The 13471-nt window shown below is 38.6% G+C and overlaps 1 protein-coding gene across 2 annotated transcripts in view; it reads left to right on the top strand.

Moving 5' to 3' along the window:
• The window catches only part of LOC149149548 (arginyl-tRNA--protein transferase 2-like), a 111597-nt gene extending 98989 nt beyond the window's left edge, over nt 1-12608 (top strand). For both annotated transcript variants that reach the window (XM_089438308.1, XM_089438309.1), the window contains 2 exons: nt 11820-12132; nt 12280-12608. In XM_089438308.1, coding sequence (XP_089294434.1) covers nt 11820-12132; nt 12280-12387 — 421 coding nt within the window. In that variant the 3' untranslated portion in view covers nt 12388-12608. The remainder of the gene's footprint in view (nt 1-11819; nt 12133-12279) is intronic.
• Nucleotides 12609-13471: the final 863 nt, after the last annotated feature.

The following is a 13471-nucleotide window of genomic DNA, read 5'->3' as shown; positions in this document are numbered from 1 at the left end:
CAACTCATGACGGGTCTCCTTTAGCTTCATGAGGAATGGATCCACACGTTCTCCATTCTGCGTCTGAGTAGATCTCAACTTATGTTCCAAGTACATCTTTCGCTGCTCAGAAGATCCCTGATACAATGTGGCCAAGGCATCGCACATCTCCTTAGCAGTTGCTCTACTAGCAGCGTGGTATACCACGTGATCCTTGGAGATGTCCTTCTTTCGTCTCTGTTTCCCCTGCTGTCCCTTTGATGCAAGCGCTGCATTATCCTCCTCTACTTTGGGCTTCAACCCATTGCTGCTGTTGCTTCCATCAAGCTTGACCTTAAGCAGCTCTCTCCTCAGCTCTTCTTGTTTCAGAGTTGCCCAAATCTCGTCCCAATTTGGCAATGCTGCTCTGCCCAGGATACTTTGGACAAAGACTTGCAATTCATCCAAGACATAATTTAGAGCCAGTCTCACTAACTCTGAATCCTGAGGTGTATGCCCCGCAGCCGACAACTCATGACGAGTCTCCTTTAGCTTCGTGAGGAATGGATCCACACATTCTCCGTTTTGCATCTTAGTAGATCTCAACTTCTGTTCCAAGTACATCTTCCGCTGCTCGGAAGATCCCTGATACAATGTGGCCAAGGCATCCCACATCTCCTTAGCAGTTGCTCTGCTAGCAACGTGGCATACCACGTGATCCTTGACTCCATCCAGGATCATTCTCTTGGCCTTTGACATCTCAACCTTGTACTTCTTTAGCGGATCTGCATCCGCAGGTTCAACTACCACATTATCAACATACATCTTGAGGGCATGCTCATCTAGAAGGAAAGACATTCTAGCCTTCCAGATGATGTAGTTGGAAGCCCCGTCCAACCTGTCCTGATCCCTCAAGCCACTAGTTGCCATATCCTCCGAAAAATGTTGAATAACTCCCTCTTTCTCCCTACTGCGTAGCTCCTAGGCTGACTTACGCACTCCCTGATGGAGCTGGTAAGCTGCTGCTCCTATGCTACTCAGCGAATGAGAAACACTGATTTCCTTGGCAAGAAATCACTGAGGAAGTATTCCTTCACTATGTGATCTGCTTTTTCCTTCTGACGACTTTTCTTTCCAACACTCAGCTTGCAGAAAACTGCGTCCCTCTAGCTCTGTGTAGCTCCCTTTGCCTTTTCAAGATTTCAATCCGACAATCTTACCTCTCTGTTGGCTCACTCAGAGAGAGACACCCACGAAAATATAGCCCTCCTCGCTAGAATTGCGCAATCCCTTAGGGGATTCAAACTGCTGCTTGCTGCAACAAGTTGGCCCTTACTTCAGAGCTAGATTTGCTCTTCCCTGTTTCACATCAACAACTCTGATACCATGTGAAAATTCCTAGATCTACCAATCTTAGGAATCCTACTGCAACCAACTGAATGTACTTCATTTAGATTGTAAATTACATTACAAGCTTATTTCAGGTTTCTTCTTGAAACATTGAAGTAAATTACTGAAGCAACCTACACCAAATTAATTATGATTCTTGAACATAGAAACTGAGCAAGGAAAATAGAAACACATAGGACACTGTTATTTTTGGAAAATGTCCCCGGAAAAACCCAATGTGGGAAAATTGGTGCAGCAACTCTGAGGGTTTTATTATTATGCAGGAGAAATTGTGAGTACAATTCTAGGATGCTCAACTAGCGATCCGATACAGAGAGAATACTGAACAAAAGATTGGTGAAATGATCTCAGGCTGTGACTGGGAGGAGCAGTGATTGATCCTGTTGAGTTGGAGGCTCTGTGTCACCCTCTGCGTTGCCTTTGTGTAGAACTGCGTCACTCCCAACAGTGTCTGCGTCACCCTTGTTGGGTATTACGTTGCCCCTCTTTCGAATCCTTTGCTGGCTGAGAAAATCTACTTTCTGCCTCTCGGACTCACACCCGGGATTTCGCCAACTGAATTTCGACTTCCCTTAGCAGGAAACTCGACTTCCCCTCAAGGACTGCGTTGCCTTTGCGTCAGCACTACGTGGGCCAACGTCAACCTTCCTTTGGACGTCTTTCTGTTCTCCCTCTGCCACGTACTCTCTGGAAATTCCTTCTTCCGAATTCTCATTGCCCCTCTGTTGCAAGAAATCGCCTCAATCAATTTTTCGTCTTGAGAACTTCTTGCTTTAGAAATATCGATTTCCTTGATCTCTTAGTGTGTTTTCCAAATGACCCTCAAGCCCATTCTTATATCTTCCTGTTGGACAACCAACAACCTATATTAAATCATAATTAAAGGCTCAGATCGCTTTGGCTTGATCCGTGGCTTTTTCTAGAAGTTTCACCCCTGATTAGATTAATACCCATTAATATTTTAATTTTCCTAAGTTTAGACTTAGGAACCCCATTAAAAATATTAATTATTTTAATAAAATCACTTCTGGGTGGAATTTCCCAGAACAATTTCTGGGTTCTTTGGAATACATGTGCCCAAGCCTCCCTGCAAAATTTGAGGCTTAGAGCACAGCTGATGCTACCCCAAATCAACATGGATATGTCAGATTTTGATTTCCTTTTCTATGTGACAATAGTTGCATCTTTCATGATCTTTCCTTACTTTCTTCACATATTGCTTCTCAGGAACTTCCATTCATAGTTCTTTCATTTTTATTGACCACCTCGTATTCCATATGAGGACTTATTATGTTGATTTCATCTAGTCAATATGTGAACCATGCCTTTATGCATCCTTCCAAAGGAGGAGATCCCTTTCTCTTGATCATGCTCATGAGGTGGAGCATTTATCTGTGCTATCTGCAACTATATGACATGACTCAATTTTATCAAATACAAGCATACATACCTCATCTCTTCCTTTTGGTTAGCTAGACTTCTTCAACAACATCCTTGATTGAAAGAACTTCAATCACCTTGCCCTGCTTCACTTCTTTTGACATCATACCATCATTCCATGAATCCCATACAAGGTGGAATTCTCAGCAAGACGCTTCTTCCAGTAGGTGAACCTTCCGATGAAGGTTCCAATGGAGGATCTTGATCATCCTCATCCTGCAAATGCTCCTTTTTGAATGATGTATGATGAGCTCTATACTAGATGAATTTCTTTTTCCCCTAAGTACCACTTATGCTTCTAATGAGGTTAGCAAGAGCTACATCCTTCTATAGGTTACAACAATAGACTTCTATTTTAGCTATCTTTCATGCTTCTTTATGATGATGTCACGATCTCTTGCTTTCAATCATATGCTTCTATGATGCCATCTCCTAACATGATGTATCTTATCATGCTTCTAATGATTCCTATCATGATTGTTTACTTCCTCCTTCTTGGATTTCTTCTTGCCAGCTTCTTCCACTTCTTCAGTGATATGGGCTTCTTCCCTTCCTCTTTTATTGTTGTCCTTCTTGAGCTTTGGACAATCTCTCTTGTAGTGTCCATATTGATGAAAGCCATAGCATTGAACCTTTGACATGTTCTTCTTCTTTTTCTGAGGATTGAGCTTCCCAAACTTCCCTTTTCTTCTAGCCATGGCAGTAAATGCTTGAGCTTGCTTGCTTGCTTGATCCTACATTGATTTTTGTCTTCAGCATGGTTTCTTCGATTTTGCACAATGACCATAGTTTATTGAATGGAGTAGCTTCCTTCTTCCCATAGATGCTTGATGAAGTTGCCCCATTCCTCTGGTAGTGCATTGAGCATTATGGTAGTCATTTCCTTGTCAGACATTATTTCTCCCAACTCTTGGAGTTGGTCTCTTATTTCTGACACCCTTGTAAAGTATGAGGCTATTGCTTTTTCTTTTGATATCTTCATCTTGTAGAGCTTGAGCTTCTTCTTTTGGCGGTTCGACAATTAAACCCTTAACATGACCAACGACTTCATTTTCTATGAGGATCAAATCTATCCTCTTCTTCCATCTAAGAAAGTTTTGACAACCCAACCAATTTGTTGCTGTCCTTGCAATATGAAGCCATTTTGACATATTCAAATATAGATATAAAAATACTTGTCAAGTGAGGATACTCCTATATGATGAAATCTTCAACTTGATGCCTTCTTGATTTTGATGATGATGTAGATAATAGAAGATGTATTTGTTCAAAAGTCATCCTTGTCTCAAAGGGAGATCACATTGATTCCTTGATGATGATGACAACTTTTTCTTGCTTTTCTTCCTTCAAGACAATGCTAGTTAATCTTGTTTCACAACCTCAAGTTTCGGTCCTCCTTCAAAATTTCGGCTTGTTGTAGCAGTTCTACAATTTCGGCCTTTTCTACAATAACCCTAGCTCACACGTGTGGCTAGAAGCTGGACAAATTTGCCTTCTTTCAACTTCGCTTTACTTGACTTCTTTTTCTTGTTATTTCGGCTTGCAAAGGATACCTTGCTTGGCATAGAACTTGATCCTTGATGGGGGCTGCAATTCGATACTTGCTGCTACAAAAGGATGTTTTAATACTTCACACGTCTGGAGAATATAACCTAAAAAACAAACCCAAAAGTGCTTCACTCTTCCTTCCTTGTGATAATGATTGTAGAATGTGTGAGTTTCCCAAGAACACTTCATGTGTAGAACCCTTCTTTGGATGAGCTAGGGTTTTGAGGTCTTCTTTGATGCTCTTAATTATTCCCTTTCAATATGATGAGAGGGTTAGTCCTTCTTAATGATTGATGCTCTTGACGTTTCCAAGAGGATCTCTTTATACTTCGGCCCTAGAGTATCCTTCTTCGTGTTGCCCTTCCGTGATGTAGTCACTTTAGCTCCGATACCATGTCGAGAAATCTAGGGGGCAGCAAGTGTAGGTGATTTCTCTTACTTTGATAATTGCTTGTGATGTATTTTTCTTGCTTGTGATGTATTTTTCTTGTACTTGATTAACTTCTTCTTTCCTTTATTATTATTAGTGTTTTCTATCATCAAACAACTACCAAATCATAAAGAACAATGAGACAATAGGACACAAGATATAGGCAATTAGCGGGGGCCAAAACCTCTCCAAATGAGAGCAAAACCCACCAGAATCCTTCTCTTCTTATAGAACTTCAATTGATGAATTCCAAGACCTATGCCCCTTAACCAAGATGCTCCAAGACCAAGTCATCCTTCCTTCTTGATGAGCTTTCCTTACACAACTTCCAACGACAAACTTCGACCTTCCAGCAACTTTGACCCCAACAACAATTTCTGCAACTTAGACCTAGCAGCTTCATAGCTTCGACCTTGATGCAACTTCAACAACTTCAACCTACTAGTTTCACAACTTCAATCTTCGACCTTGCAGCTTCACAACTTTGACCTTGCAACTTCACAACTTTGATGCAACTTCAAAATTTCGTCTAGCCCAGAAACTGTAGAAACCCTAATGAAAGAGAGAGAGAGAGGCCCAAAAACTTCTATCTTGATCTTCTTCTTCTTCTTTGTCCTTTTCCAACTTCTATCTTGACGAGATCGAACTTGCTTGAGTAAGTGTGCAAATGAGGTCAAATTCCTTCTTATTTATAGGCTTGTGAGGGGTATTAATTGCTATATTGAGGCCGAATTGTCCCTTCATGTACGATGACTTGATCTTTGTGCCATGATGAGGTCTTAGAGGGTCTTTTGACTCAATAAATTTTTCTTTACAATATGTAACATGCCCAAATGGGTCTTCAATACATGACAATGACTCAATTTACTTTATGACAAACCTAGAAGCACTCAATGGGTGCTTGACCTAAAAATAAATTTCCCTTGAGCATGAAACCCATGGCTCAAGAACACAAATAATAAATTTATTTTTCTCTTTTCATTAAATACATAAAATCACGATTACATATGACATTATGAAGAGCGAACCTAGTTACATATTTCAACATGATGGACGAATGATCAACTAGAGGGTAGATTGGAGAGTCATGTTCAGTGACCTAAAGGAGCAAGACCTTTGATAGAGGCAGAGCTACAGATTAGGAGCAAAAGGACTAGCATATGTGTTCACGGTACGACCAAGGGAAGCTGTGAAGTCAACTACATCAGCTAGGAGGTTAGATTGTATCTTGTTTAGGCTAGATTGGTTGTCATAGTAGTTGACACCAAACCCTACTTTTTATTCTTGTATAAGTGGATGTATGAGGGCCATTATCCTTGGTACGGAAACCCTAGACAATTGTATTACAGTTTGTTAATATAATGAAGTTGGGTTATTGAAAATTGTAAAAATTTGTATATTTGTGCCCTAGCATTACAGTTGCTTGAGGACAAACAATTTTTGGTGGGGAGGACTGTGATATCCCCAATTTCATAAATTTCACTAAGTATAGCCCATTTTTGCAATTTTGGTGTCAAAGGCACACTTTGGCATTTTTGGACTTAGGAGAAAAGGGAAAATTGATTTCTTAGTGGAGGGTGGGGGCCACCCAAGAGAGAGAATTCGACCCTCAAGGAAAATGAGGCAAATTCGTGGATTGTAGGGGGCACCAAGGGGTACGCATGGGGCTAGAGGGAGGCATTTTCGAGGCATCTTTTGACTATCTCACTTAGACAATTCAACCTCTCTCGGAGCTGTTTAGTGCAGGAGTTGGAGCGCTGTTGAACACAGGAGTTTCAGGCAAAATTTCACCCCTTCTTTGGAGAACTTCAAGTGTCTCCCTATTTGGTAACTTGGTGAGCTCATTCCTGGGCTTCTACAGAGCTTCATTGCAGCATGGATTCCCAATTTTGTGCACTTCCTGGGCACAGAGGCAGTTCGAGTGGCATATTTGTTGACCAACTACTGTGGGTTTGGAGTGTCGACAATTTACAAAAGGATTTTCCTATTTGGTGTTGGAGTTTTGGTAGTGAGTTTGCAAAACTAGAGAGCAGCAATTCTGTGGATCGAATTTATCTATTTTTGGCAGTGCACAGAGGTTTCTGGGCAGGGCTTCCACAGGTGTAGGCGGAGTGGAGATTTCAAGGAGCCAAGGGCTGGAAAGGTTGGGTATCCAGAGGAGAATTTTTATTGGAGCTTGGAGGATTCCTTCAAGAGTGGATTTGGGGCTTTAGCAATAGGTTTCTTCTCATTAGTTCGTACAGCCAGCCAGAAAGCCATTCACACCTCTTGGTGGGATTTTCTGGCACTCGGAACTAGCTCAAACCCTTTCTGAGTTCTTGTGGGTTTGGTGAGAGGAGCCTGAGGCTAATTTTGTAGAATTTTTTGAGTAGTATTTCAGGCATAAGTCCTTGTTCTATCAGGCAGCCAATAGCATAATTGCTGGGCAGTGCACATTTCCAGATTGGAGCCATTCCAACACTTGGGTCAGCGAGATACAACCTGGGTTTTGCATAGCTTGCTTAGCAAGCCCAGGTTCCATCATTCCTACCCATTTCTATGTACTCAGATTTCCAATAATTAATAAAATGGCTGAACTGTCTTGATTATTTCAATTGGTGTCTGTTTCTGTGTGTGTGGTTTAAAATTTATTTGCTATTCCTAGCTCATGTTTCTGTTATTTACTATGTTACCGGATCCGGCTCAGGCAAGTGGAGTATTGCCGGATCCACGGATCTGAACCGGATCCGGATCCGGATACTCCCAAATACGCTAAAAATACGTATATTTTAAAAAATGCGGGTTTTGGAAACGGAAAGCCGATTTTGGATACGGATCCGGACGGTGGCTGCCCGAATAGGTGGCCGAAAAAGCAACGCAGATATTTTCTAGGTTTTAAGGTTAGATATTTTGTGGTCTCGATATTAAAACATTACTTTTAGTTTTGTCGTTGTCGGACTCTGCGTAGCTCTGTCTGCTTTGACCCTTTCGTTTTGTCGCCATTCGTTCCGGGCTCAGTGCTCACCGCCGGCCCCTCCTGCACAGGACTTTTGCTTGCGGGCTTACCGCTTTACGGTTTGGTTTTATCGTTTACGGTTTGGTCCGTAATGGTTTATGGTTTACGGTTTGGTTATATATATTTATTATTTAATATTTATTTGGTTTATGGTTTGGTTTAAGATTATGTTATATATATTATTTAATATTTATATATATATTAAACAGTTATATATATTATTTAATATTTAACAGTTATATATATTAAATAACAGTTATATTAATATATATAAACATGAGAAAGTAAATAATTATAAACCGGTATAATTGTAAATGATTATAATTGTAAAGAATTATATTTATAACAGTTATATATATTATACAGTTATATATATTATTTAATATTTAACAGTTATATATATTATTTAATATTTATATATATATATGTTATATAATATAATTATATATGTTATAACTTATATAACATAATAAATTATAATAACAGTTAATAGTTATATTAATATTTAATATATGTTATTCAAATTTTTAAAATGTATTTAAAATTTAAATTTACTTTTTTTAATGTATTTAATTTTACAATTTAATTTTTAATTGCTTATGGATAATCATAATATTAAATTTTAATATATTATAACTTGACTTTTAAATGCAGTGGCAACTTGCAAGTAACCAATAGAGTATTTGATTTTTTAGCTTTAAGGTGTTTTTTAAAAGTTTAAATATATATATATATATATATATATATATATTGTACGTGACGTATCCTTGCCGTATCCGGATCTTAGATTTTCAAAAAACTAGCGGATCCGTATCCGTATCCGTATCCGAATCCTGGTAACTTAGGTTATTTATTGTTATTTTCCACTTAGGAATACTACAATTTTTTTTCCTAGGGTTTGTTAGATAACTATGGTGTTCCAAGAGATTCTTTTTTCCTTATTAATGATGCAGGGAATTCAAATAATATAGTATCCAGTAAACAATAGTATTTCCTTCAACAACACAATAAACAGTCAATACAATGCTCCAATAGTATTACTATCATCCAGGTTAAATTGCTCCAGTAGAATTCAAATAAATTCAGTATAACCCCAAATTCAAGAGATCTATACAACTGCATCTAACCAGAAATTCAAGTCATTCTAAAATTCCACAGAAAAAAAAACCCCTTTTACAAATCTGTCCTAAAAAATACTAGAACAGTTTCAGATCTGGTAATTGGACTCATTCGGCCTTCGATTTCCTTCAGGGGTCCTTCAAAATATGTTGGGTTTCCTCAGAGAAATTCAGGCTTGTTTTAGACCTTCTCAATGCCTCAACTCACTACTCCAACACAAGCACAAAAAATACCTCAGAAATCCTCTGCATCTAACACGATGGTATTGCGAGTTCTCTAGGGACTTTGGGTTAGACGTAGACTGTAATTAGCCCTTTGAGTAGCTTCAAAAGGTGCTTAAGTGATGTCCAACCTTAGAAAATTGTTTTGCTCCAGCTCAGATGACTCATTCTCTGCTTAAGGATAACTCGCATAAGTTTGACCATAGAACACTTTTGATCTGCCTCATGAATTAGCCCTTGTTTGCCTCAGATCAACTTTTAAAAGGAATGCAAATGCCTTTCCTTAGCCCTTCCCACCAGAAACCTTGATATTCTCCAGATGTATGCCTTCCTGTGTCCCAGAACAGTAAATAAAAGACGAAATAGGTTGATTTGCCTTAGACTTCCTCACAAAGACTTCGTTGCTTCTTCAGATAGATGCTTCTTGTTGCCAGAACAAAGAAAGGTGACTAGGTAGGGTGGGATCACCTCCACCTAAACTAGTCAAGGAGAAATGGGCTCTTAAAACCCTTGGAGCCTCCAGCTCAAGAAAAAACTGAGACAAAATGATTCAATCCAATGATGACTCAAGTGATTCTAATCTTCTTGTATTTATAAATTTTCTTGAGGGGAATTTTCTCCTTAATTAATCAAGAGGGGCTTATGGTAAACCCCAAATTTGGGCTTTTTTTCTCCAGCTGTCCCAAAACTCACCTGCTGTTGCCCAAACATTGGGATTTTTGAGGTTTTCCCCTTTATCCAAGACTATAGCCTACAGGAATTGATGGGATACTTCGTCCCTTGGGCCAATTAATCCCTTGGGGACATTACATAACACTGTGGACTTACTTCTTTGCCCAAAATCTCCTTCTCTGCTAAAGCACAATGTCGGAATCTAAGTGATCCCACTCCAAACCAGCTTGGGTGTATACTTTCAACACCTAAACCAACAACCAGCAATGAAGGTTTCCAAAAACCCTAGTCTCTTTATCAAGAGCTCTCCAATTTTTTAATTTTCAAGTGAGCAAATGCAAGAATGAGAAAGACTCCTCATTTTCCTCTTTTTATAACTCATTTGCAACTTTTGCCGCATATTTACCTTTTTATTTTAATAAAGTCACTTTAGTGGATTTTCTCATTTATAATTTAAAAGTGATTTTTCATTAGCTTAAGACCCATGTCCCTCTTTCACCACTTTAGCTTTTGTAATGTTTTCTCCTAGGCGAATTGTGTTCCTTTGATTAATTTTTACTGTCCTAACCTATGAGAACCTTATTAGGCTAGTGGATCCCCTTCCTTATGTCTCCTAAGTGGATGGGGACATTACATAAATATTTACCTGTTTTAATCAAATAACTTTAGAAAGCACAGCCACCGAAGACTTTGAATTGAAGCTGTATTTGGTGTGGTGACTACATTTTTTCCTCTAACTAGTCATTCCCCATCACTTTCAGCATCTTGCAATGCAGGAGTTCTCTCTCTGCTGCACCTTGAACCTGCAGTTTCTCTAAACCAAAGCTGTGATGTGTTTTCTGACAAACTGCAGCTTCCAAACAGGGTAGTGCCATCTTCTCCTATGAACCAGCAGAAACCAGAATGCAGTACTGCCCTCTCCTCTGAATCAGCAGAAACCAGAATGCAGTATTGTCTCCACTTTCTTTTTCTGAAAGGAAGGCCGGGCATAATGTGGTATCACTTTTGTGTGGTCTCCAAGGGCAGTCTGCACCCCGCTTAAGTGCAAATTCCTCACGATAGGCTCATGGTGACTTTCTGCTGTGATATATTAGAGTACACATGCATAAGTTGGAATGCGAGAATTCGTTTCATTTTGTATAATAACATGAATTTACAGTAGAAAATTTCCCTTAAATTTTGGTTGCTGAAAAAGATATGAAAGATCTTCAGCCTAAAAGAGAAGATTCCCAAATTGGTTGTCTAATCCCAAGTTTGTTTGTTGTAATCTTTGTAATATGTATGCATAAGCACATTTTTTTATTTTTTCTTCTTTTAGTGGCTAGAGGAATTAGTAACTGGTCTGGTTTCATACTTGCGTGACACAGGGTCGATTCTGACCGCTACCACTATAACCCCTAGGTGCCTACATATGCCTCGTCCGCAGACACAGGTAGGTAAGGGGATTTGAACCTCGAATATCATGATACATAACACTTCCTTTTCACGGCGCTTGCCAATTGAGCTACCCCCGGTGCCTACATATGCCTCGTCTGCCTTCATGGGTAGGTAAGGTGATTTGAACCTAGAATATCTTGAAACATAACACTTCATTTTCATGGCGCTTGCGAAGTGAGCTGCCCCCAGGGGCTATGCATAATCAGTGAATCACAATTCAATTTTTAAGCTCTACACTTATTTTTAGCAAAATATGGTGCCCATCTAAATTTGTCATTGTTTATTCTAACTGATTTTCGTTTCCTCAATGTTGTCCATCAAAGAGGCTAATTGTTGTTTCTTTCCTTTTACCGTGTCCTGATTATTATCTCACTTGTAATCTGGTGTGTAGAAGTCGGCATGCAATCTTCTAGCTTAACATTTGATGACAACATTTTACTGTTGGGCTTTCCCAGTCTGATCAATATGGAATTATGAATTCTTTTTGGGAAGACAGACTTTTGTCTCAGAATGAAATTGCTGTTTTGCAGCTGATGTTGTGATTCTGACGCATTATTTTGTTTTGATAATTTCATCTCGACTTTTGCAGGTGGATTCCTTTCCAGGTTGCAAAGCCAGTGCTTGATAAGACGGCCTATGCTTGCCTCTCTGATTTTTGTGGCGATGCAAAACCTCTTTTAAACCCTGCCGATGAAATGCATGATTCCACTGGGCAAGATGATCAGGAAATGGAGAATGATCTGGAGTTCCGTGATGGCGAGTTCGTTGAATTCAAAAGTTCGGATAGCAGTGATGATTCGATGGACGTTGAGTATGGTACTGAAACACCTGCTGGTGATTTCGATACTGATGATATCAGTGGTGTTCTCATTCAATTCAACAACTTGCAGTTTCGATATAAGGTAACCATTTTACTTTCTTGTTTACTTGTATTAAATTTTACTGTGGAGACATGGGCGTTGTGAAATGCTTTTTCCATCTCAGTTATATCAGATTTCTCTTTGAATATGTTTTAACTGATCCTTTTTCTGATTTATTTTGACGTGAAGGACCTAAAAACTTTTCGTTTTATGGATTCGTTTGCTGGAGACTTGCGGAAATATGTTAAAATAGTTGGTCCAGAACTTTCTGAACGCATTGCTTACCATCTGGGTTGAGTGCACAACGTGCTGCACTCTAGCAGTGTTTATTGTAATATTATGTAATATATATTATTTGTCTGTTTTTAGTTTAGGATAGATATTCTGAAATGAAAGCAAAGTTTTATATATTTATCCTTTATTGTATTACAACCTATGGATAGTGCTTTCTTTAGTTCCTCCACTATATATAGAAAAATTGTAACATAACTTCGTGTGGAACTGACTACTCTTTTACATCTTGCTGATTTTATAGACTCAGATGTATTTTCCAATTTCAAATGTCCGTTGGAATAACAGGGATATCAAATATTGTCTGTAATGCTGAAATATAAGTTGCAATGGAAGAATATTTTACTCATCACATACACCACTGGTATCATTTTATGGGGGATCTGGGGGACAGGTTATATGAGAAGGGAATTTTGCCTTAACGCAACAATTTGATGGAGAAGTATACCAATGGTCACTGTTAGGAACCAGCTGGGAATCAAATATCCAAAATAAATGGGACTGATGAAATCTATAAGGGATAAATATAAAATTGAATATTGAATGATCAATTTACCAGTGCCTCCACGCTGATATGTCATTCATTGGTCTAGAGGCTTGCAAGGCTAAGACGTTTGGGATGTTTAATTATTATTATTCATTATTATGTAGTGTTTTATCACTCAGTGATTTTATTTAAATACAGGACATGCCCTCCTTGAATGATGAATTGCTATCAAATCGTAGTTAGGAGAAGGGGAAAATCTTCATTCGAAGTTGTAATGCTTTTACTTTATTGATCAGTTGTTCTTGATGATGTCATGATTGAGTAAACGGGGCAATATGACCTTCAAAGTTTTGAACAACGTTTGGGCATTGTGAAGGGTCTTTTCACTTTTCACTCTAAATTGATTTTCTTCAAAACTATATGTTGATACATTTCATTAGGAGGTTTTTGTTGTTGTTGTGATTCTTAGTTTACCCTTGGAAACAAATGAACTTGGAGTCCTAATATTTAATATGTAAATTGATATTTGCTTCAGGGGATGTGAATATGTTGATTTTTCCAGCAATGGTTTTTGTGATAGTGTTTAATAGTTGTTTTTTGTTT

This window comes from Pinus tabuliformis, chromosome 9, assembly GCF_031772625.1.
Source record: "Pinus tabuliformis cultivar Carrire ecotype Pingquan chromosome 9, CPIR1, whole genome shotgun sequence".
Lineage (NCBI taxonomy): Eukaryota > Viridiplantae > Streptophyta > Pinopsida > Pinales > Pinaceae > Pinus > Pinus tabuliformis.
The sequence above is the reverse complement of the archived record's forward strand: the minus strand, read 5'-3'. Positions and strand labels throughout refer to the sequence as shown.